The sequence below is a fragment of the Aythya ferina genome (assembly GCF_964211825.1).
Source record: "Aythya ferina genome assembly, chromosome: 5".
NCBI lineage: Eukaryota > Metazoa > Chordata > Aves > Anseriformes > Anatidae > Aythya > Aythya ferina.
The window spans coordinates 18,951,215-18,976,520 of record NC_140301.1 but is presented as its reverse complement, the minus strand read 5'-3'; the positions used below and the strand labels follow the sequence as shown (position 1 = coordinate 18,976,520).

At 41.8% G+C, this 25,306-nt stretch overlaps 1 protein-coding gene across 1 annotated transcript in view; it reads right to left on the bottom strand.

Annotated features, from left to right (window-relative positions):
* Nucleotides 1-1,719: 1,719 nt before the first annotated feature.
* Nucleotides 1,720-25,306, bottom strand: part of MUC6 (mucin 6, oligomeric mucus/gel-forming) — a gene marked incomplete at its 3' end in the record, with an annotated part of 54,958 nt that continues 31,371 nt past the window's right edge. Inside the window, exons 14-40 of the mRNA XM_084522138.1 lie at nt 24,796-24,934; nt 24,529-24,633; nt 24,086-24,158; nt 23,641-23,778; nt 22,385-22,546; nt 21,251-21,345; nt 20,477-20,609; nt 19,317-19,566; nt 18,072-18,124; nt 17,862-17,971; nt 16,961-17,112; nt 15,943-16,084; nt 15,241-15,351; nt 13,785-13,970; nt 13,111-13,350; nt 12,870-13,026; nt 11,979-12,122; nt 11,415-11,477; nt 10,383-10,427; nt 9,423-9,620; nt 8,222-8,491; nt 7,501-7,548; nt 6,861-7,112; nt 5,256-5,651; nt 5,110-5,209; nt 3,923-4,339; nt 1,720-2,140 (exon numbers count right to left, since the gene is read on the bottom strand). Coding sequence (XP_084378264.1) covers nt 1,720-2,140; nt 3,923-4,339; nt 5,110-5,209; nt 5,256-5,651; nt 6,861-7,112; nt 7,501-7,548; nt 8,222-8,491; nt 9,423-9,620; nt 10,383-10,427; nt 11,415-11,477; nt 11,979-12,122; nt 12,870-13,026; nt 13,111-13,350; nt 13,785-13,970; nt 15,241-15,351; nt 15,943-16,084; nt 16,961-17,112; nt 17,862-17,971; nt 18,072-18,124; nt 19,317-19,566; nt 20,477-20,609; nt 21,251-21,345; nt 22,385-22,546; nt 23,641-23,778; nt 24,086-24,158; nt 24,529-24,633; nt 24,796-24,934 — 4,600 coding nt within the window. The remainder of the gene's footprint in view (nt 2,141-3,922; nt 4,340-5,109; nt 5,210-5,255; nt 5,652-6,860; nt 7,113-7,500; nt 7,549-8,221; nt 8,492-9,422; nt 9,621-10,382; nt 10,428-11,414; nt 11,478-11,978; nt 12,123-12,869; nt 13,027-13,110; nt 13,351-13,784; nt 13,971-15,240; nt 15,352-15,942; nt 16,085-16,960; nt 17,113-17,861; nt 17,972-18,071; nt 18,125-19,316; nt 19,567-20,476; nt 20,610-21,250; nt 21,346-22,384; nt 22,547-23,640; nt 23,779-24,085; nt 24,159-24,528; nt 24,634-24,795; nt 24,935-25,306) is intronic.

The following is a 25,306-nucleotide window of genomic DNA, read 5'->3' as shown; positions in this document are numbered from 1 at the left end:
CAGGTGACGTCCTGGGCACTGGCACTGCTGGGCTGCTGGCGGGGCTGGCCTCGCTGGGCACGGACGTCCTGGAGGTGCTGCTGGCAGACGTGGCCGGGGTGGTCTTCTCCGTGCTCACGGGCGGCGCGATGTGAGGCACCGTTGTCTCTTTCAGGGTGGAGGCTGCCGGGAGGAAAGCACAGGGGGACTGAGGGTGGCAGGGCAGGAGGGGCAGGCAGAGGAGGAGTGCTGGTTCTGGGCAGATGCCCCAGGACAGCCCCAAAAGGCAAGGAAGGTCGGAGTGTGCAGCCCTGAGTCGCGCTGGGCAAGAAGAAGGAATGGGCCAGTGGCTGCTGCCCTTCCCTTCCCCATCCTGCTTCTTCCCACAAAGGTGGCATAAGGATAGGGCCCAAGGGCTGACCTCCAACAACACAGCACCCTCTGCATCTCTCTGGAGAAGAAGCTAAAATGAAAGTCAGAAGTGATTTCTGTATTTTATCCCAAGAGCCTGCTAAGCCCAACTCACACTCTTGTTTGCTCCCCCTCAGCAGGAAAGTGACTAAGAATGGAAAAAGCAAATGACTGGAAGAATTCATGAATCAACACATTGAGAGTAGGAGAACTGAACGAAAAACAAGAAAAAGAAACCCCCAAGTGAAGCAAAGGCAATCACTGCCCACCTCCCACCAGCACACCCAGGCCCAGCCAGGCTCTGAGGAATGGCTCGTTCTGAAACCTGCAACCCTCATCGTCTTGCTGAGCGTTTTGGCATACGGTAAGGAATGGCTCGCTGGGCTCTTGTTGTAAGCACTGCCAGCTCTGTCCCCTCCCTGTCTCTTGTTCAGCCCGAGCCCAATTGCTTGGGAGCAGACAGAGAAACAGAGAAGGTCTTTGTCATGGTTTTCAGCTGTGATACACTCCGTTTTCATCACAATGTCATCTATGGTGATGCATTTTTGATTTGTGTGGTCAGTTTTGGGCCCCTCACTGCAAGAAAGACATCGAGGTGCTCGAGCAACTCCAGATAAAGGCAACAAAGCTGGTGAGGGGTCTGGAGAACAAGTCTTATGAGGAGCAGCTGAGGGAGCTGGGATTGTTCAGCCTAGAGAAGAGAAGGCTCAAGGGCGGCCTTATCACACTCTACAGGTACCTTAAAGGAGGCTGTAGCAAGGTGGGGGGTGCTCTATTCTCCCATGTACCTGGTGACAGGACGAGGGGGAATGGGCTAAAGTTGAGCCAGGGGAGGTAGAGGTTGGATATTAGAAAGAACTTCTTTACTTAAAGGGTTGTGAGGCATTGAAATTTGCTGCCCAGGGAAGTGGCTGAGTCACTGTCCCTGGAGGTCTTTAAAAGACATTTAGATGTAGAGCTTCGTGATATGGTTTAGTGGAGGACTTGCTAGTCTTAGGTCAGAGGTTGGACAAGGTGACCATGGAGGTCTCTTCAAACATAGGTGATTCTGTGATTCTCTGCTGCTGAGCAGTGCTCACACCAAGTCAAGGACTTCTCTGCTTCTGATGCTGCCCTGCCAGTGAGGAGCCTGGGGGTGCACAAGGAGCCGGGAGGGAACACAGCCAGAACAGGGGGCCCAAACTCACCCAGGGGCTGTTCCACACCGTTTGACATCAGGTTGAGAGTTAAATGTTGGGATGAAGAAGGAGGAAAGAAGGATATAAAGAATAATGGCATTTGTGTTCCCTACAAAGAGCAAGCAGAGCAGAGGGAAGGCAGCAGGGAGCCTTACCTGGCTGTGAGGAGCTCGGCACTGCTGAGGACACAGTTGAGAGCGGGGAGGACGTAGATGAGGGCAGCGGGCTGGTTTTGGCTGTGGAGGGTGCGGAGGACGCAGGCGACTCTGTGGGAGCACTGGTCCTCGGGGGAGAGGGCTTGGGCCTCAGGGTCGTAGGCGTGGGCCTCAGCCGGGAGCTTGGGGGCGACGGGGAGGAGGCTGTGGAAGGGGCGGCAGGTGGCAGCCTGGTGCTGAGAGGGCTGCTGGGGGCAGGCGACGTCCTGGGCACTGGCACTGCTGGGCTGCTGGCGGGGCTGGCCTCGCTGGGCACGGACGTCCTGGAGGTGCTGCTGGCAGACGTGGCCGGGGTGGTCTTCTCCGTGCTCACGGGCGGCGCGATGTGAGGCACCGTTGTCTCTTTGGGGGTGGAGGCTGCCGGGAGGAAAGCACAGGGGGACTGAGGGTGGCTGAGGGTGACAGCACCCCAGGGCTGCTCTCCAGCAGTTCAGCACCCTGAGGGACCTGGCAGTAGTGCTCCCCAAGCCTCTTTCCATCAGTTACCAGCACTCCCGGCTACCACGGACAGCCCCGTTGACTGGCAGCTAGCAAATGGGACACTCGGCTCCAAGAAGGGCCGGAAGGAGGACCCGGGGAACTACAGGCCCATCAGAGTGACCTTGGTGTTGGGGAGCTCGTGGAGCAGATTATCTGCAGTGCCGTCACCCTGCACTTGCAGGATACCCAGGTGATCAGGTCCAGCCAGCATAGGTTTATCAAAGGCAGGTCCCACTTGATGAACCTGATCTCATTCTACAAGTTGAGGTGCTCAGTGGATGAGAGATGTGGTCTACCTAGGCTTCAGGAGGGCTTTTGATACCGATTCCCACAGGCTTCTCCTGAAGAATCTGGCATCCCAAGGCCTGGATGGGTATATGCTTCGGTGGACTAAAAGTGTTGAGCCCAAAGAGTAACGGAGGTAAATCCAGTTGGTGGCTGGTCACAAGTGGTGTCAAACACGGCTCAGCGCTGGGGCCAGTTCTTTCTAAGGTCAATGATCTGGATGAGGGGATGGAGTGCACCCTCAGGTTGCAGATGACACCAAGTTAGGTGCAAGTGTTGATCTGCTCGAGGGTAGGAGGGATCTGGAGGGATCTGGACAAGCAGGGCCAATGGGCCAAGGCCAATGGGATGAAGTTCAACAAGGGCAAGGGCCAGGTCCTGCACTTGGGGCGCAACAACCCCAAGCAGCGCTACAGGCTGGGGGCAGAGTGGCTGGAAAGCTGTTGGTGGGAGGGGACCCGGGGGATTGTTCAACAGCTGGCTGAATGGGAGCCAGTGGTGGGATCAGGTGGTCAAGAAGGCCAACGGCATCCTGGCTTGTGTCAGAAACAGCGTGGCCAGCAGGGCTAGGGAAGTGACTGTCCCTCTGTACTCAGCTCTGGTGAGGCTGCACCTCAAGTATTGGGTTTGCTTTCGGGGCCCTCAGTACAAGAAAGACATCGAGGCCCTGAAGAGCGTCTAGGGAAGGGCTACAAAGCTGGTGAAGGGTCTGGAGAACAGGTCCTATGAGGAGCTGCGGAGGGAGCTGGGGATGTTTAGCCTGAAGAAAAGGTGGCTCAGGGGAAGACCTTATAGAACCCTACAATGACCTTAAAGGAGGTTGTATTGAGGTATGGATCAAGCTCTTCTCCCAAGCAGCGTGTGATAAGATGAGGGTAAATGGCCACAGTGTTTCGTGGGAGAGGTTATGGTTAGCTATTAGGAGACATTTCTTTATGCAAAGAGCTATTTGGCAGTGGAACGGGATACCCAGGGAAGAGGTGGAGTCACTGTCCTGGGAAGTCATCCAGATGTGTAGATGCAGAAGGCAGTAGCATGGTTTTGTGGTGGACTTGTCAGTACCAGGTTAAAGGCTGAAGTTGGTGATCTTTGAAATCTTTTCCGACCTGAATTATTCTAGGATTCAAGGATTCTGTAATCCTTACTCTCAGGTGGCCAAAATTCACATGGGCTATTCCATACCATTCGATATCAAGCTGAGCAACGGAAGTTGGGATAAAGAACTTCAAAAAGGGGACACAGGTCACAGAGAGAAAATGCCAAAAGCAGCAGGCAGAGAGGATGGCTGTCAAGGGGTTTGCATTTCCCTGTACAAAATAAAGTGAGAACTGGCAAGGGTGGGCAGAGCAGAGTGGCGGCAGAAGGGAGCCTTACCTGGCTGTGAGGAGCTCGGCACTGCTGAGGACACTGTTGAGAGCGGGAAGGATGTAGATGAGGGCAGCGGGCTGGTTTTGGCTGTGGAGGGTGCGGAGGACGCAGGCGACTCTGTGGGAGCACTGGTCCTCGGGGGAGAGGGCTTGGGCCTCAGGGTCGTAGGCGTGGGCTTTGGCCGGGAGCTTGGGGGCGACGGGGAGGAGGCTGTGGAAGGGGCGGCAGATGGCAGCCTGGTGCTGAGAGGGCTGCTGGGGGCAGGCGACGTCCTGGGCACTGGCACTGCTGGGCTGCTGGCGGGGCTGGCCTCGCTGGGCACGGACGTCCTGGAGGTGCTGCTGGCAGACGTGGCCGGGGTGGTCTTCTCCGTGCTCACGGGCGGCACGATGTGAGGCACCGTTGTCTCTTTGGGGGTAGAGGCTGCCGGGAGGAAAGCACAGGGGGACTGAGGGTGGCTGAGGGTGACAGCACCCTGAGGCTGCTTTCCAGCAACTCAGCACCCTCTGCATCTCCCTGAAAATGAAGCTAAAATGAAGGTCAGAAGTGATTTCTGTACTTCATCCCAAGAGCCTGCTAAGCCCCACTCACACTCTTGTTTGCTCACCGTCAGCAGGAAAGGGGCCAAGAAACAGAAAGGAAAAAGAGAGGAAGAATTCAAGAGTCAACACATTGAGAGTAGGAGAACAGAACAAATATCAAGAAAAGAAACCCCAAAGCGAAGCAAAGGCAATCACTGCCCACCTCCCACCAGCACACCCAGGCCCAGCAAGGCTCTGAGGAATGGCTCATTCTGAAACCTGCAGCCCTCATCGTCTTGCTGAGCATTTTGGTGTACGGTAAGGAATGGCTCGCTGGGCTCTTGCTGTAAGCACTGCCAGGTCTGTCCCCTTCCTACCTCCACCCACCCCGAGCCCACTTGCTCTGGAGAAGACAGACAAACAGAGAAGGTCTTTGTCATGGTTTTCAGCTGTGATGCACTCCATTTTTATCACAGTATCGTCTACAGTGATGTGTTTACAATTTTGGATGTGTATAATGTTGAGAAAACATTGTTGGTTGAGGTGTTGATGAGCAGTGCTCACACCAAGTCAAGGACTTCTCTGCTTCTGATGCTGCCCTGCCAGTGAGGAGCCTGGGGGTGCACAAGGAGCCGGGAGGGAACACAGCCAGAACAGGGGGCCCAAACTCACCTAGAGGCTGTTCCACACCATTTGACATCAAGATGAGAGATAAATGTTGGGATGAAGGGGGAGGAAAGAGGGATAGAAAGAATAATGGCATTTGTGTTCCCTACAAAGAGCAAGCAGAGCAGAGGGAAGGCAGCAGGGAGCCTTACCTGGCTGTGAGGAGCTCGGCACTGCTGAGGACACAGTTGAGAGCGGGAAGGATGTAGATGAGGGCAGCGGGCTGGTTTTGGCTGTGGAGGGTGTGGAGGACGCAGGCGACTCTGTGGGAGCACTGGTCCTCGGGGGAGAGGGCTTGGGCCTCAGGGTCGTAGGCGTGGGCTTTGGCCGGGAGCTTGGGGGCGACGGGGAGGAGGCTGTGGAAGGGGCGGCAGATGGCAGCCTGGTGCTGAGAGGGCTGCTGGGGGCAGGCGACGTCCTGGGCACTGGCACTGCTGGGCTGCTGGCGGGGCTGGCCTCGCTGGGCACGGACGTCCTGGAGGTGCTGCTGGCAGACGTGGCCGGGGTGGTCTTCTCCGTGCTCATGGGTGGCAATGTAGTTTTGGAGGCTGTCAGGTGGAAATTGCTAGTCAGTTGTTATTTTTAGAGTAAGAGCTGAAGGGAAGTGAAATGGGCAATTCTAACGTAAACATCTCCTCTTGGTGTAAGGATACCGCACCTCAGTGACTCTTTTTTTTTCTATAGAATATAACAAAGAGATCTATGATGCCCAGCATGTCCCGTCCTGTCCCATCCTGCTACCCCCCAGCATGGCCAGGTAGTCATGATTTATTAGGATGCCCTCCATCAGTTCATCTTTCTGCTCTTTCCTTAATTCTTTAGAAGGGAAAAAGTATCTCTACTTTCATTTTTCCACATGTTTAGAAGTAGTTTATCATGTGTCTATTTCAGAACATGCTGGGATGGTTTCCTGGGAGAGTTGATGCTATTGATGGGACAGGCATATGCCCTGGGTGACTCTTTACTCTCTCCTGACCAGAGCACTCACCTGTTACTACTTTACTAGTTGGAGTCTTAGCTCTGGTTGGCTCCCTTGCTACAAAGAAAGGGATGAGAGAAAACAATGGTTGAGTCTTGGAAAGGATCCTAGGCAAAGCATGTTGTGGGATCTCCTCAAAGAAGGTATCCTGTTTGACACCAGGAAGACCTGGGCATTTGTAGCCCCATAGGTCTAAGTGGGAGAAGTGTACCCTGGAGTTTGAGCGTGCACATTCTTGCCCACCCTCCACTGGTGATAATTTTGCACCCAGGGTCAACATCTGTCTTTATGTATGGTGCAAGGAGTTGGCACTTATTGGCCCATCTTTATCATGGGTGTGTCGGGGCCCGGGCTTCCTTTGGGTGGAGAGCATCCTTGTTTTCTGTCTCTCGCCCCAAATTTTCCCGGAGTTGTCATCTTCCACTCTCCACTGCCTTCTCTCCCCACTGCTGTGCATTCTCAGGGTACCACTGTAAGGGGAGGAGTTGTGTTAACTAGTCTCCAATTACTAGTTGCAGGGCCGGAACTCACAGAGGTCTGTACCCTGATGAAGTCCTGTGCCCCAGAGCCAAACCCCTGAAGCAGCAGCGGAGAAGGATGGCCAATGTGACTGCCAGTCCCAGGACGTGCCTGAGTTGCAGGAATACCATGGCAAGGGCAGTAGGAAGAGGAAATTAATACTAAAAGTGAAACCTGTGCAGAGAACTCCACTTAGAAGAGAAGGGTGGGAGCTGAAAGGAGCAGGCAGCAGCAGCAGGAAGAGCAAGAGGGGCCTTACCGGGATGTGATGGTCTCAGCCGTGTTGAGGGCAGGGCAGATGAGGAGGAAGAAACAGATGAGGTTGAGGTGACAGGTAAAGAGCTGGGGCTCGGAGACGTCTTTGTCAGTGGGACTTCTGGACTGCTGGCAGGGCTAGCTTCTCTGGAAACAGAGGTCTGGGAGGTACTGCTGGCCAATGTCACAGGTGTGGTCTTCTGCGTGATGAATTGTGGCACAGTGTGTGGCACAGTTGGCCTTTTGTGGGTGACAGCTACCGGGAGGAAAGCACAAGTCGATAGAGGGTGGTGGAGCTAGAGGGGAAGGTGACAGGGGTGGGCAGTTCCGTGCCAGAAGCCATGGGCTGGCACTGGGACAAGAAAGGCACAATCTCTCCTGCTGGGCAAGAGGGAGGAATGGCCCAGTGGCTCTGGCCCTCACTTTCCCCTTTCTGCTTCTCCCTAGGAATGCAGGGCAAGAACTGGGCCAATTCAGCACCCTCTGCCTCTTTCTGGACCTCATGAGGGAAGATGAAGAGCCTCTCCCGATGTGTGTGTCTCCCTTGAAGGCACTCCGGGCTAGGCATGGGCATCCCATGGGAAAGCTGGGTAAGTGAAACAGAGTTGTAGGCTAATGGCAGCTCTCAGGTTCTTCTTACTCACCTACTGAGATTCGGTGGTGTAGAGTGGTTGCTTCAGTTCCCTCACTCTCTGTAAAGTAAGGGTAAGTGGACATTTAGTAATGGTTGATATCTGAGAAGGTGCCTAGTTAAAGTGGGTTGCGATGCTTCCTCAGACTAAGCTGTAATTGTTGGCACAAGAAGACCTGGATGTATGCACCCCAACAGTAAGGATGGGAGATGTGTGGACTGGGAGAGAGCGTGTGCCTGCCCTCCCACTACAACTGACTTCTCCCTGCACACTGTCCCAGCTTCTGATGTCAGAATACAGCATCAGAGGAGGCTGTGCTTGTTGACCTACAGAGTACCTGACAACCCAAAGCGTAAGTCCTTTTGTGATAGATAGGATTTATGATTTTCAGAGAAGTTGTTACAATGGCATGGGGGAACACACATTCCACCATCTGTAAGGTTTTCAAAACTCACTTTGAAGCACAAAGTGATTTTGCCTTAATTTGGAGGAATTGGTAGAATATGGTCTCCAAGAGAAATGTTAGGTTTAAAGATCTTATTGGATGTCTGATGCTTGTTCCATCGAGGGACACCATAATATCTATTTTTGTCACACTCCTTCAGACACCCATGCCCTTTCCTACTTGCCATGTTAAAGACATCTAGTAAGAATGCCTGTTTTTATTACAAGGAATCCATTGACATGTTTTTTGAGTGATGGTTTCACATGACAGATATCAATCAGTATTTACCTACTGTTGTTAGTTCAGGCTGGCTGGAAGTTGCAATCTGAGATGTAGTATGAGAAGGTATAGAGGTGGTTGTCATTTCCTTTTTTGTAGGAGTCTCGAAGAGTGGTGTAGTGACCCTTACTTTTTCTGTCTCTGTTGAAGCAGTGGTTGATGAGGCAGTAGGTGTAGATATCGGCTTACTGGATGTGGTCCTTTTTGTTGAGGTAGTTATGGAGGGTGTAGTGACAGTTGTGGTCATACTTGGTGTAGTAAAAACCAATGTTGTATGTTCTTTTGGAGTAAAAGTAAAGAATATAATGTGAGTAATAAATTTACTTAAACCCGTATTCCAGAAAACCAAATTTTGCTCTTGCTCTTTCCAATGCTTTGTGTAATTGTTTGTATTTGTGCTCTCATAATCTTGCCATACATTTTCCACTTGTATTTGTTTTCTCATCTCAGATATTTCTTTGATCTCATTTTGTGTGTTTTTCCTGTGCTAGATTATTTTTCATATAATTTTTCTAAGAAGTTAGCTTTGATGACTTATTAGCTACAGTCTGTATGACTTAGCTAATGACAAGATTAGCCAATGAAGTTATGTTCTGAATTGGCCACAGTTTCAGCTTCTCAATTTGTATTACAAAATCAGATAACATCATACCATAGGACTTCACTTGTCCCGGTGCTCAAGTCACCTGGCACAATGACAGCCCTTGAAGTTTTGTTTTAACTCCTGTGGTAACTCTTTTCATTTCTACTTTCTCTGATAGCCTGGGTCCAGGATAGATTTTTAGTTGAACTGCATGTCTGTGGTAAGTTGTATCCTATTATTAGTCTCCTCATAACTGAACTAACTGTAGAACGGGCTGAACAGGCTGAAACTAAGCTAATAAATCCAACTGGAGTTGAGGTGGCTCACTGCTTATAGAACTTCTAATGCGCTTCTCTGGTGAGTCACACGTAAGTTATTTTGGTTGCATTTTTAACTATTATCTATATCCTTTCTCTTTCCAGGCACTTTCCATTTACGCTTCTGAACATTTCTGGTTTGCAAACTCCTTTCTCGAAGCCTGCTTTGCCTACCTCATAATTTGCAGCCTTATGCTTGGACGTTGAGGCAGCTTGCAATACCTAGCAGCTTCTTAGTAGAGTGATGTCTAAACTATGTATAGAATGGGTTTGGTGTAATTTATTTTAGACAGAAACGCTAACAACCTACCAGTTGTTGACTTTATTGTGACAAGAGGTGTTGCTGATGAAGTTCTTGGAATGGTGATTTTTGAGGTTATTGGTGGACTCATGGTCTCAGTTGATACAGTAGATGCAGAAGAGGTAATAGCAGGTGATGCTGGTAGCACAGTTGCGGGTGATGTGACTGCAGTAGAGCTTCTTGTTATGTTAGGCTGCACTGTTGTTACTAAGGGAAAAATCAAAATCAGAGGATAATAAATAGTTCTTAATAATCTATTATAAATATGCCTCTATAAATTTATTTTTTTCAAGTAAAAAACCAAACAATTACTTGTAGTAACAATTATTAATAGCTACTACCTTAATTTTAAATGAAATATTTGGGAAAAGCTTTCTATCTATTCCTTTGCAATTATCTGCAGTATATACATTGAACAGGAATTTTTACAGCTTATTCAGACAGCCATCAGCATAACTTTTTCCCAATACTTTTCATCTTCATGGAAATTAATGTAATTTCTAACAAATTAAAGATCAGTATATACAGATTTCTTTCGTGGATCAGGCTGTTCGGGCTTGGTACACATGAGTTTCCATGAAGACCTTCTTAAACTGACCCAGTGTTATAAGGTCAGCCACCATTAAAAATTGTGGTGATTTTTTGGTGTGATTTCTGTGTATCAGAAACAAAACAGAAATCATTTTTGACTTAGAGAGGTATTTCACTGTTGATATCTGGAAGTGCCTAAGTGTACTCAGGGAACACTGTTCTCTCAATAATTTCCTTTCCCAATTTAAGATTTCTAACAAATGTTAGAATAAAATGTGATAATTACAATAGTGAGTAGTTTTTCATTATTGCATCTTAAGCATGTGAAACTGGTGATGTCATCATATCAAGCAAAAAAGGATACTAGTTATCTCAGAAACACATATAACAATGTACATCACTGTGTAAGTACTTGTTTTAGCCAACTGCTTAACTAACCTGTCAAAGGTGAAGTTTCAGGTGTAGTACTAATGCTTTCATATCCTGTTGGATAAAGGTAGAACAGGTTAAATTTGTGAGTGGAAACATATTAAAAATATTCCAAATAAGGTTAATTTCAGACTGGGAGAAAAATAAAGATCTTTCCAAGGATTGTGTTACTTAGTGAAATCATCCTGAAAATGTTTGCTACTACTTACTTCAGTGGGGGGCTTAAACAATAATGAAAAAGTTAATACACCTCACAATAATAATACACGAGCATATTTTTGCTGCCTGCCTTATGTCTCTTACGGATAAGGGTACTCTCTGAATTTATTTTTTTTTTAATGTGTAAATGAGATCACTAGCTGAGATTCCAGTTTCACAGGCTACAATTCTGTAAAACGAAAAAAAAATTGTCCTTGAGGTCATTTTTTTTAAATCTGCATGGAAATCCAAACTGTGCAGCTGGACTCTATTCACAACATTATTTAGTAAGACAAGTTTTCAGAGTAGCACACCATACGGTAATAAATCTTAAGTTAAAATAATTAAAACAAACATACAAACAAAACCAAACAATTTAAAGAGAATTGCTATGCAAAGTCCACTAGCTAGGTCTGATTCCTTTCTTCATGTTTTCTTTGTTTAAGGAGGGCATTGAATGTATCTGGGACCTATACTTTCATCTTTACTTCATATAGATTAGAACATCAATGAACTTTCAGGAACACCCATATTTTGAGAAGTACTCATACAATTAATAGAATTTTTCACCTTCCTGATTAAAATCAGTCAGGGTCATCCAGCTTCTCTATTGTAGCATTCCTTATCCTAATCCATATTTTAATTAGTTATTTTCATTACTTTATTTATCAACCAAAGTTTTACATACTAGCAGTACACTAATAAGATTCTTTTGAAGAAGAGTTATACTAGGATGAACACTCGCTGTTAATTGAGAGGTACTAGGAAAAATACTTCTTTGAGAACACACCAAGGTTTTAGTTACTGTACAAAAAGACAATGAGTATGTAGGTCCCTACTTACCACATGGCATGCATTTTTCCGTCTCATAGTCAAAATATTCATCATGAGAGCAGTTGTAACAGCCTGAAGAAAGGAGAAACTTGTGTTACCTTCCTCAGAGAACTGCATATAGTCTATACTATGTGTATAATCTAACTAATCTTTCTTTTATGAAGAGATTGTATTGATTGCAACTTAATATATTTAGGCAACCACCTCCAACATAATCCTCAGAAGGATCGATATATGTAGTATTTTTTTTTCGTACTCCAACTATATCTATTTGTCTAACAGAAATAATACTCATAATAGATAATACATATATTTTCTTACATAAATAGAGCAAATTCTTTTAATTTGGTGCGCGTCAGAGGATTTCTCTTCAAGCTAACCCGAGGTCAATACAAAATTAGGTATAGTACAGGCAATTACACTGATCATGCATCTAAAGCAGTAGTAGTAAGGTAAAGGTCAGCAAAACTGCTTTAAAGACAACACCAATTAGAGCATGACTATTTAACCGTGGCACGACTGAAAATAATTATCTTACTGCTTTGTGGTTTGAAATAGCATAGCTTCAATTACCTTCAATGTTGACATATTTGTAGTTTTGGTTTGGACAATTACAGGGCCTGTAATGCCAGGTGCAGTTGTCATTGTTGTAGGCATAGGATAAAGCACCTCCACTTCCTGTGTTTTTATGAGAATTGTAATACTCACAATAGACAGCTAAAAAGGACAAAAAACATGAGAGAAGTCAGAATTTTGCAAATTAATGACATTATTTTCAAAGTACTTAATGGAGGACAAAATTAATCAATGGCTTGAATCAAAAATTTTGTCACTGGAATTATCACTATCTGATGTAAAATGAAATGTATGCTTTAGTGAGATGAGTCAGTTTCTTTTTCTGTGAACAGACTATGCAGACATTTCCACAATTTCTAATGTATAATACAGTGAGTGCGTGAAAGAAACCATCAAAGATGACAAGCTTAGCATTGATTTATAACACTCATCCTCTTTTTTCCTCCATGTATGGTGTTCTGGGACACACTGATATTTTCCTGTTTTACAGTGTTCCAGCCAGCACAGCTGTCTTTATTCCCTTGACATCCACACAGATAGTGAATTCATCACAGCTAAAAGAAAACATTTTTTTACAGTTTCATATCCCATCTTCTTACAAACTGACTATTCACTGTACAGTAGCAGCAGAAAAAATATGCTGCCTTCTGTGATCACTTATCTTCTCATTATTCCACGGTAAAAACAGACATAATATTTTGGTTAATTTAGCACAAATGAAAAGTACAGAGTTCAAACTTCACGTTACTGAAATCAACTATTGGCCCATACAGAAAACATACCCTCTGAGGTGTGTATGTAAGCAATTTCCTTTGTTACCATATTAATATACTCACGATAAAAATAATTGTCTCTTAAACTGATTAAAGAAAGCTTAAAGAAACTTACGGCAAAACTCAGGGGTCCTCCAGTCAATGCAGATACCTTTATCTAAGCATGCCATCGCATATACCGCAATGGCATCACACATGCATTCACAATCCCCTCCAATGTCACAGCCACATGAGTCTCGAACGCAGGCCTCGTAATAGGGCATACGATTCACCTGCATTGGAAAATTAAGTCATGAATTTTCTAGGATTCATTGCTTTCTACAAGTACCTAACAGGAGGCTGTAAGGTATTCTTACCTTATTGTGACAGGCAGAAAAGACTTGGCTGTTGATGATGGAACATGTCTTTTCTGCCCAAGCCTTACGGTAAGGGTTCTTACTACATGGGTCCACTACAAAGTATACGTCCCCACAGAGAGGATTCTCCTTCCAAGAGTTCACAAATTCCAACTCATTTGATGCCACATACTTGCTTCGGGTTTCAAAATCATCTTTCATATTGCCATTATAGTTCCCACACAAACCACAAATAGTTTCCTGCATAAAATGAAAACATGGTAAGTTACTTTCCCTCTCAGTTACTGACATTTTTTCCTGTGCATCACTGGTGACTGTGATCTACAAATACTCTCTCATATGTTCTTAGCCCCTTGTGCATGAGGTCCTGTTCATCAGTGGATGCCCTACTCTTCTAAAGTGTAATTTGTCTTTGTCATCATTTAGAGATCAAATTCAAGCAAAACATGCAGTTGTTGTATAAAATACAAGCTCTTTAACTCAAAAAGTTCCCGTCACGCAGAAGGGTAATCACATAAAGTCAGACTTTTTCAGACATAATGATTCAGAAAATGAATTGTTAGTAGAATCTCTGAAAAACCTTTGTAATCATAGAGAGTCAAGACAACTGTCATCAAACTGGCAGGTCAATCTGAACTGAAGGATAGTTTACTGAGGAAGTTATTCTGCAATACCTGTGTTTCCCTGGAGATCTTGATGAAGAAGTTCATGTGCTTATTCCAGATAAGGGTCATGTTGTATTTTCCTGGGATAATGATATCAAACATCAGGTGGAGAGCATTCTTTTTCACACTGTATCGCACTAAAGGATTTTCCCCAGAAACAGAGAAGGTTTCATCTCGCAGTACAAGCGTCAGGTTCTGGAAGAAAAATTATGTGTATGTTACTACTTACCAAGTTTCAGTATTTTTCTTACTTTCAATGTCACGCATGTTGAAGGTCAGATACTGTGCTGCTACAGACCATCTTGTCATTCCTGTTTATTCTACAGTAGCCAGATACTGCTGAATAACTTTCTGTCATCAGTGACGGAGATCTTAAAAGGTAGTTGAGTTTCCTTGGGTTGTCACCCTATCTCAAAATAATTGTCTTTTGTTTCTTTTTTTTTTTTTTAATGTATATGCAAATCTCCATAGAAATATTAAATATATAAATATATACACAACTGTCCTCATTATTCTCAGTGTTACCTACACTGGCATTTGGTGGAAATAGTATGGGAATCTATATGAAGCCAACAGAGTACAGGAGGTACATCTTCATGTATTCTTAGAAATAAAATATAAAAAGTTACAGAGAAAATAGATCTATCACTAGAGCTCTGTTACTATCTCCTACTCTCAAGTGTACTCTTACAAACCCTGTTGTAGTGCAGTGTTTCAGAGTCTAGTAATAAACAGAAAGGTTTGTCTGGAAAATGCACTTATCAAGCTGGCTCCTGAGCAAACAATAAACTTTTTCAGCACAGCACTGATGAGCTGGAACTGCCACTATTCAGTAACCTGGCAAATGTGTACTGCTTGTAGTGACTGTTTAGTGGGATAAAATCTCATCTGTCCCTATACTTCTCTCTGTCTGATAGTGAAGACTAAAATGAGCTGATACTACTGGGCATTACTGTTCAACTACATCCAAGGGCAAAAATTATCTGATTTTGGAAGCTGTCAGACAGCAGTAGAAATGAGGATAATTGCTCATTACTTTAATTTCAAAGATGTATCTCAGGTAAAACAGTAGCGATCTGGATATATTTTGAATTGGTGGTTATTACCTGGACTAAGAAATCTGGAGAGGTTTTGTGTGTCATCCATTATAAGAATTCCTCAATTTTATACTAGTGTTTTCTTAGACTGAGTTTGGTGAAAAAAATAATCTTTTGACAGAGCCCACTGTTGAGTAGGTAAGGTTCAAAGTTTTGTGCCTTCTACATAGGGAAGAAGTTTGAGGACTGAAACACTGACATGAGAACTGATAAAAATGATGGCAGTTTCTATTAACAATGAAGCTCCAGGTTAAGTACATAATTTCACATATAAAGACACCACTTTGAAGACATATCTGAAGTTTCCAAAATTGAAGCAAGTATGGGCTTAAATGACTATTCTGCTGGATAACAGAAAAAGATCTTACCCCAAGGTAAATGCTGATGGATCTAGAGCATGTAACCCCTGATTTCCCACAGATGACATTCTCAGTAATGATTTTAAAAGAAGAATGAGGTCTATTAACACTGCAGCCGTCCTAAAAAAAAAAAAATACATGCAAAAAGACCTAATAAACTCTATATCTGAAGTGTAACAAAGTAAAGAAAGCTTAAACATGTCATGGCTGTGATTCTGCCTTTCAACACAGCAAGCCATCTCTATCTGATATTCTCATTCTCATGTGAGAGACAGCCCATCTGTGAATGTCTTAAAATTCACTGTTGGCTACTAAAATATAGGTTCTAGAATATTTTACAACTTTCATAGCTGAACCATTCTATTCTTTGCAGAACCCACACCTTTGTAGGTAGAAAGGAAAGAGTTACTGGGGTATCATGCTTTAGCTATTTCATTGTTTTGGGAGGTATCAGTGATGACCTCTGATTTGGTGGTCAAAATGACATCACTTCACTGAAAGACATAGTTGACTGGTAGAGAATATGTTACATATCTATGACTTTATATGTTATTTAATTGGTTGCACATATAAAATCACCTTAAGTGTTTAGAAAGATTCAGAGTGCTATATTGGATAAAATACATCCTATGATATTTTCACCAGCCATTTAAATCAATGTATTCCTTGATGCTAAGATATAGCCAAAAGAAGCAGTAAGATCCAGGTTACCATAGCTAATATGTATTCACAGTTGCCATCAAAAACAAAACGCTGTCCATCAAAAGTGGTGATGTGGCCTTCTCCATAAAGATTACACGTTGAAGAACACTTTGATTTCTGAACACATTTCCATTTGCCTTTTCTGCAAGTGCTGGGAGTGAGAAGAGAAACTATACTCAGATTTCACAGGAGTAGCACCTTAACCTACATCTTCTTACATACATACATTTTTATAGATAAGACATTCATTTAATTGAGTTGTGTACGCTGTGACCAAGTCACAATTAATGTAAGGTATAAATACATAAATAAAAGTCATGGATTGCTGAGAAAATTAATTCATGATAAAGAAATCTTCACTCTCTTTTTCTTTCTTTTCCATTAAAGAAAAATACAAGCTCATTTCTTTTTGCTATTAATGAAAACAGATATCTGTGTTTTGTGCTGTTTGGGTGCTGCTGGTTTTTTATACTAGATTAGAAACTGGAAAATGAATAAAGTACCTTGATAATGTTGCTAAGGAGATGGAAGCAATCTTTTGGGGAGGTTGTTTATATCTATAGAGAAGGAAGACAGTGCCCTCATCTTTATTTAGTTGTTAATCCTTGTGGATCTGTTAATCCTCAACCTTACAGAGTTTACATTTATATGCCCTACAAAGGATGCCCTTATTCCTTGGATATAGAGGTGGAAGAAATATCCCTGAAGCCAGTACAGCTGACTAGTAGACCATGACTCATTTGTACATAAATATTGCCAAGTGTTAAGCTTCTCTTTATTTAAGGAATATAGTGCTTCGTCATTATATTCCTTCAGTTTAGTAGACCATGACTCATTTGTACATAAATATTGCCAAGTGTTAAGCTTCTCTTTATTTAAGGAATATAGTGCTTCGTCATTATATTCCTTCAGTTTAGCTTTCAGCTTTTGCTATTTCCTACTCTCCTATCAACTGAATGCTTTTGTTATATAGTTGTATGGCTGAGTGAAACAGAGGTTCAGGAATAGAAAGTGGTGTGACCCTTACCAGATTTCACATTCAGTTTGGATTTGTTCACCTCTTCCATACGCAAGGCCACCATATTCACAAGGACAATCCTCAGCTGGAACACACTTGCCATCAAGATTTTCATATAGCCCATCAGCGCAGACACATCCTGATTCACATTTAGTAGGTATCTAGTAAAGATCAACAGATTGCAAAATGAAAAAGAATGTAAAATGTATTTTATCTTGTACGTGACAGGTGTCAAGAATGAATCCACGCTCAGTTTCTAGTTTTCTAGTTTCACTGAAGTTATAAGATATACCTGTTGTGTGAGATAGTAAACATACTTGAAGACTGAAAAATTTCTTTTATTTCTACAGACTTTTCTTTCGTTCCGTTCAGACAAACAGAGCACAATATAAGTTTCTTTATACCATGGAACACTATTACATTACAATGTTCCAGTCAGTCTTTTTCCTTAGTATGAAAGCAAAAGAAAACCCTATCAGGATAGACCAGAAGTCCACCTAGCTTAGGTATCTTGAACCCTACAACCATCGACACCAGATATTTGTGAAAGAATCGAACAGAAAGCTACATGTTCTGTCAGTTTCTAGCAACATGTAGCTTATGAAGACAGAGGTGATAGTGAAGGATTATATTATCCTTAATGGATTTTTATTCTATTTGTTTCATATAATTTAATTCAGTAATCCATTTAATTTAATTCCCTTAATCCCTTTTTGAATGTGTGTATGTTTTTACTGTCTACTGTCCATAGAAAGAAGGTTGGTGCTCAATTATATATGTTAGAAGAAGTATCTCCTTTCATTTCTCTAGAAGGAACTGAATCCTGCCCAGATTTCTCACGTTCTAGGTAACTACCAGAACATTCTTCCTCTCCCCTAGAGGATTAATATCCCAGGGCTGTGAAACTCACACATTCAATTCCAGTAGCCAGCATCTGACAGGTAGGGGCACATGTAGCTCCATACTTGTTTTCTAAGTTGTCAGAACATGATATATATTTCTTAGGAGCTCTGCAGCTTTCTATAAAAAAAAGAAAGCAAAACAAACATAGGAAACTGTGAAGTAGAAATTTTATAGCAGAAAAGAATATGTTACAAAGTAAACCACATCAGACCCATACCTGCAGGATTTTGAGGTTTGCCAGTGCAACTGAGCCTCCCATTAACACAGTAGCTAGGGGGAAAAAAAAATAGAAAAAAAAATTCAGTGCAGTTCTCTCCTAAGAAAGAAATACAGATTTTCTGCAAAATGACAACTTGTTTTTCACCACTGAAGGTGTTTCATTTGTGTTAGTAGTACCTCCCCATCCTCCAGAACAGAACATGGATCAGTTTGCCCCTTTTTGCTTTTAGCGCACAGTAGCATCAGTTTAGAAAGTGAAGGGTGAGCCATCTTGCTGTTTGTATACAGCAGTACAAATGTGGTTGGCAAAGTCTCCTACTATCTTTGACTAGAAATAATCAGATTTTACCTATTATTTTCTAATTTTCTAACATATCCAAGCTTAAGGTTTGTCAAATATTTTCCGTTTAAGAATCTCTTCATTTTAGGAAGTGACAAAAAAGATACTTTAAAAAATACTCCTTTGCTATTAAAATAACAGAAACCATACTGTTTTTGGCTGGAATGGAATTCATATTCTTCATAGCAGCTTGTTTAGTGCTATGTTTTGGATTTGTGATCAAAATAGTGTTGATAACTGACCAATGTATTGGTTTGTTATATAGCTATTATATATATAACATATATATATATGTTATATATATAACATATATATAACATATATATATATATATATATGTGTATGTATGTATAAAACTGTTGCTGAACAATCTCGAGGCCTTCTCTGTTTCTTAAGCTGCCCCACCAACAAGTAGGCTGGGGGTGCACAAGAAGTTGGGAGCAGACACACCTGGGACAGCTGACCAAAGAGATATTCCATACCACATGACACTGTGCTCAGCAGTGAATTTGGGGGAAAGAAGGAAGAAGTGGGGACAGACGGAGTTACGGCATTTGTCTTCCCAAATAATCACTATGTGTGACAAAGCCTTGTTTTCCTGGAAATTGCTGAATATCTGCCTGTTGATGGGAAGTAGTAAATTCCTTATTTTGCTTTGCTTATGCACACTACTCTGCTTATTAAGTAAGCTTATTTTTGCTTATTAATAGCAAAGGAAGTTATTAAACTGTCTTTATCTTGATCCATGAATTTTCCTGTTTTGCCTTCTGATTCTCTCCCTCATCCCACTAAGGAGGAGTGAATGAGCAGCTCTTTAGTGCTTAGCTTCTTACTATGGTTAATCCACAGAGGCCCCATGAAGACATCTTTTCATTTGAAATTAGTTGATCCTTAAATACTTACCAGGTAATCCCACCACTCATTGTTGACTGATCAGGTAGGATGTACTTCCTATCTTCTAAGTAACAGGGACAGTGAGATTTACGAACACACTCATTCTTGTGGTTCAAATATGTTCCTTTCGGACAATGGCAGCCTTCAATAGGGATGTCAGTTGGATGACATTCCAGGGCTCGGTAGGAGAGTGACAAGCATGTCTTGTCGCATGCCTGAGTGTTGTAGCTGAATGTTTGATTGCCTGTACAGGGAATGGCTATAAAACAGGAGAAGAGCGTATGTTACACTTCATTTTCTTATCCTCTTTGCTGTGAAAGATCACTGCACTCAGAGTAAAATGCCACATATATTCTGTCAATAGCTTCAATGCTTAAGGCTACCTATGGCTTCTCTTCCTGAGGATGTGGAGCTGTAGTAAACAGTATTACAGAGCAGGGCTTAACAACAGCCATGTGGTTGTTTCGTTTTTTTCAAGGTTAAATATCTTGTTGCCTCTTTGTGTATCTTGGAATGAAACAACGCAAAAGGAAGCTTTGCAGAAATACCAATGTATTTTTACACAACTGTGAAATTTGTGTCAATCTCTAAGATGCAGAATAGCCAAAATCACATCTGCAACCAATCTTTCATTGTTTTTCCTAACCCTATACAATAACACAATACAGTTTTATCTGTCTATTCCACCACTTAACTATCAAGTCCTGGAAGCATCCACATGTTTATCTTAAAGCATGTGAATAAAGTTTTTGATAAAAGTCTTAAAATAACAGTTCTTTTCTGAAACAGACTAGCAGGGTATTTGTAAGTTCGATATCTGCTAACCCACTTCTGCTTTCTTCTTTTTTCCATCAATTACTTTCTGCATTACTCTTAAGATGATGTGGACACTGCTTAGAATACTGTTGTATCATTTATGATTTTTTGTTGTGTTCTGACACATCTGTGAAGTCACCAGTTCATATGAATGTGGCTTTTACACATACTAGTTGGTCTGCTTAAACAGTATATAGTTATTTTCTAATGACTAATGTAGTTTTAAAATATGTTCTCATCCTTTCTCAGTTTTTGTGATAGAAAATTCATGTTTGATTCACTTAAATGGAAAGAAATAGACCTCTATGCATGCAATAATCTGATGGCTGACCTGAGGTTGTTCAGTTACTTACTGCAATTGTCCATACTCTCTCTCCAGTTTTCAAGGATTAAACCCATCGAACTGCATGTTCGTGCATACGATCCCAGAGCAGAACAAATATAAGGGAAGGTCTCTTCGTAATTACAGGCTTGGTAGACGCATCTCTGAAACCCAACACATGGAAACTATTCTGTTACTGGGAAGCAGACATTTGGAAGTGCTAAACATGCTGAACTACTCAGGTAACTCAAGCAAAACACATATTATTGCATAACTAAAATTGATGAAAACGATCGGGTTAATTGTCTGATTGATATGAAGAAAATATACTCAGTACCTAGAAGATACTTTTGTATATTCACCGCTTTTCAATTTTAATTCTCAAAATGTTTCACAGAGATTGGCAAATGTAACGAGCTCAATTATGCACCAGGGAAAAACAATACTTTACAGAGTTAAAGTTTTTGACATGGAAAATTGCAGCATAAGCAAAACTATTTTCTTATTCTTAGAATCACAGAATATCCCAAGTGAGAAAGGATCCACAGGGATCATGGAGTCCAACTCCTGGCTCCACACAGGACCACCCAAAAATCAAACAATATGTCTGAGAGTGCTGTCCATATAATCTTAGGGATGAGATTGGCAGTCTATGGTCAAACACACTTCCAGCGTAGTGGAGACAAAAACATGCTTGTTTCTTAGCCTCTATGCATTGCTGATCCCAATGAGTGGCATATTATATATAAGCACAATGTGGTCCATATTTGGATGCCCTCTGTACTCCATGTATAGTAATTCCTACCTTGTAGAAAGGAATGGGGTTCACCACAGTATGGCACTTCTCAAACACTGTACCTTTCTTTGTAAGAATGGAGCAATGAGTCTCAGCAGATATTTCTAAGAAAAACAAAGCCATGGACATTAAACACCAGTGAAAGTTAGGAAAAAGAAGATTAGGAGATTTTGCCCTGCCAGTTACAGAATTCGAGGCTTGGAAGGGATCTCAAAGGCTCATCTGCTCAATACCCCTGCCAAGAAACACCAGGAATGCTTACATTAGTGTTGACTAACATCTGACTAACCTATTACTAATTACCTCCAATAATTCAGATTTCTTAACATCCCAGGCAATCTGTTAAAATGCTTTGTTATCACAGAATCATTTAAGTTGGAAAAGACCTTCAAGATCATCAAATTCAACAAACAAATTATTATGAGTTCATGATTAGAAAATTTATCTAATAGAAAAACTGAATATATTGCAGATTGTGTCTTTTCTACCAGTGATGTGGAGGATACTATTATTTTATTTTTAGAAGATATGAAAACTACTAAATCTCCATTCATTTTTCTCCTTGTTAAATTCTCCTTTTAGTGTATTTGTCCCATTTTATCCTTGGTCCCACATTGTAGACCACAGATTATTCTTGCTGGCCTTCTCTGGACTCCCTCCCTAAAGCTGGTTCTGCTTTTCTCAAACCATAGTTTTACTTTCTAACAGCAAAAGTAGCATGCTACTCTAGCTGAGCTGTTGGCAATGATGGATTCAACAAAAGGACAACTTCATATGTCTTGCAAGACTATGGTTTAGCTCAAGCAGCTCAGCTGGGTGCCTTTTAATACCAACAGCTGCAGGGACTTGAGAAGGTAAAGCCTGGATTTCAGATACTGTACTGCTGAACAACAGTCTAAGACATTCATGGATGTTACAATTTCACTGGAAATATCAACAAAAACTCTCATTCATTATCTCAATCCCAGATCTCTAGAATGAGATCTAGTGAGTTTTCACCACATATATATTCCACAAATCAGAAATGTCTTCTTGGTGACAGAATTTGTGATATTCAATTGTCTCAGCCTACGATTCTCTCAAATCCTCTTTGGGTTTATGGAAGTGGCAGACAAAGCTAGCTGGAGAGATTGGTTAACTTACTGTTCAGTTGACTCAAAGCACAAGGGTCAGTCTCTCTCTCTAAAGCAGGATTGCAGTTTCCTGCCCTCCAGGAATCTACAAACAGGGAAGCTGTTCCTTCAGTGATATCCATGCTAGTCATGAAGTCATCTGTAGTGTCTCCATTGTAATTGCCACACAAACCTAATAACATTAGAAATGCAAAGGATGACTGAACACCAAAAAATGCATACACAACAGTCTATGTTTCATTCTTCTACAATAGTGAAAAAATTTGTCAGAAGCTCTTGATGCATGTCACTGAATATTTTAGGTCAAGTCGCCAAAGAATCTTGATTACGTTTGCATTCAGCCACTAAGCCTCCCTCTAACTTCTCAGGTTAACATTATCCACTTCTACTCTATGACACCAAAGCACACAAAAAGTTTTGTCTTGTTTTTGGATAAAAGCATTTTCAGTGGTTTTAAACTAGAAAAAAAGAGAAAGGTCATGAAATACTTTTGCATGTTTTCTTATGTATATAAAATCTGTAATGACAAGAATATACATTTAGACTTTTTTTAAACATTCAAAGCCTCTCTAATTCCCCTCAGAAAACTAGAATGCAGGTTGTGCCTTTGCAGTTAATGTTGCTACACAATAAACACAGACTGCATCTAATCATTTTACTGGCCCTTTTCTGGACCTGCTCTCCAACAGGTCCATGTCTCTTTTGTGCTGGGGGCCCCAGACCTAGGTATAGTAGTTCAGGTGCCGTCTCAGGAGAGCAGAGTAGATGGGGAGAATCACTTCCCTTGCCCTGCTGGCCATGCTGCTGTTGATGCAGCTCAGGATATGGTTGGCTTTCTACGCTGCAACTGCGCCTTGCCAGCTTGTGTTGAGCTTCTCATCTGCCAGTACCCCAAGGTCCTCTGCAGGGCTGCTCTCAATCCATTTATCACCCAGTATATAGTTATGTTTCAGACTGACCCAACCCTGGTGCAGGAACTTGCACTTGGCCTTGTTGAACTTGATGAGGTTCACATAGACCCACCTCTCAAGAACATTATTATACTACACGTGAAAAACGTCTCCCATCAAACTCCATTGATTATTTTTAAAGTTGTGCTAAGAATTTATTTTTCCCTGGCATCTGTTTCCCAATGCAGCTTTTTTTTTTTTTTTTTTTTTTTTTTTTAATCTAGAGAAGAATGGTTATTCCTTAAAGGCTGAATATTGAGCTTTCAAAATTACACTCTGTACATTCTCCCCTTCACATGGGGACTCGATTTCTTACCCAGGGTTCTGCCTTTGAACTGTGATCCAACTTTCACATAGGCCTGGAACACAGGTGATGTTTGAACTAGAATTTCCAGATCAAACACTGTATGTATTTGAATGAACATCGAGGACTGTCTGAAAATAGTGATGTCTCCTAAAAGAGTAAGAATATTTTTAAATAGAGATTTTGAAGCATAGGAATACTGCTACAGATTTTAATGCATATATATGTATATATTGCATATATTTTTAATGCATATATAAATGTTCTAGCATTCTGTCTACACATCTTCTCCATCCACATACAACTTTTGACAGAGGGACAGATGAATAGGGAAAGATTTTAACCTTCCTCTAAAACCACTGCTATTGGCAATTACTAGAGAAAAGAAGCTGGGTTGTGTGTTGTAAAACAGATATTTAATACAATACAAATTTTACTTATATTCCCTTTTCTTTACCTGATCTGTAAGGTAGCCGTTTAAGTTCATCATCATCAGTAAGGAGTTCATTCTGAGAAATCACAATTTTGTCCTGTATGAAAAGGACATAGAATCAGAAGCAAATAGCTGTACTGATGGTATTTATATTTTTCTTTATTTTAGCAAGTGTGTTGTCAAGGACCTACATATTAGAAAGAGACTGATTCAGGCTTTTTCTCATGTTATTCCATCCTGCTTTCAGTTTTCACTTTGAAAATACTGTAGTTTTCTTCACAGCAACTCTAATTCCATAAGTTGATTTGGCAACACAGATCTTTAATGTGTATGCATACACTGGAGCTTATGTATAATATCTATTTCCCATAATTTTTCATCTCAGGTTACTAGCAATGACTTTACATATTTATTTTACTATCCTGGTTACTGAAGAGCTGGATAGAACCTGTGGAGGGATTGCTTACCTTCGTAGACAGGTAAATTATAGCACTAAGTGATGTTTCAGAATGAGAATAACCAGACTTTTCATATACAGCCATTAGGGTTCCATTGTTTGGAAGGCTTGAACTCTGAAGGAAAATAAAGAAAATGTAAGTCTGTCAGAGTAGAAATTATTTGTGAAACAAATGCATTTCATAGAAACACCTCAGCTTGTGTTCCAAGAAGATACTGAAGGTAGACTAAAAGTATATTAATTTGATTTTGTGTGTTTCTACATTTCAGGAAATTACCTTCATAAGAATATAAGTGCAAACTCCATGGAACCTGTATGATCTAGAATCAAATGTGGTAACAAAGGAGCCTCCTTCCAGTGAACACCTTCCAGGGCAGGGCAAGTCTTTGCAATTCCATTGACCCATTGTACATTTACTGAGGAAAAAAAGAAATTTGGTGTAAGATTATTCTCATACCAGGTCACTGTTTATAAGCAAAGAGAATTTGATTATCTGTTCTGGAAGTTTTGCTATAACTGATCAACATGATAAATCAGTTGTATACACTATTTAACATATATATATAAACTGAATTTTTATTTCCACTATTTTGAAATTTTTCTTCACTTTCATTCTAAAATCTCAGCAACTTGCCAGTGGTGGAAGATAAAATTTTTATCACTTTTCCCTTCACACTTTCCGTGCTTTAATTTTCTGCGTGTAAGTATATGAGCTGAAGTTTTTTTTATCTGAATTTAAAGCTGCTGAACTCTGGTATGGACTGCTATAAAATTTGCTGAATGGGTTA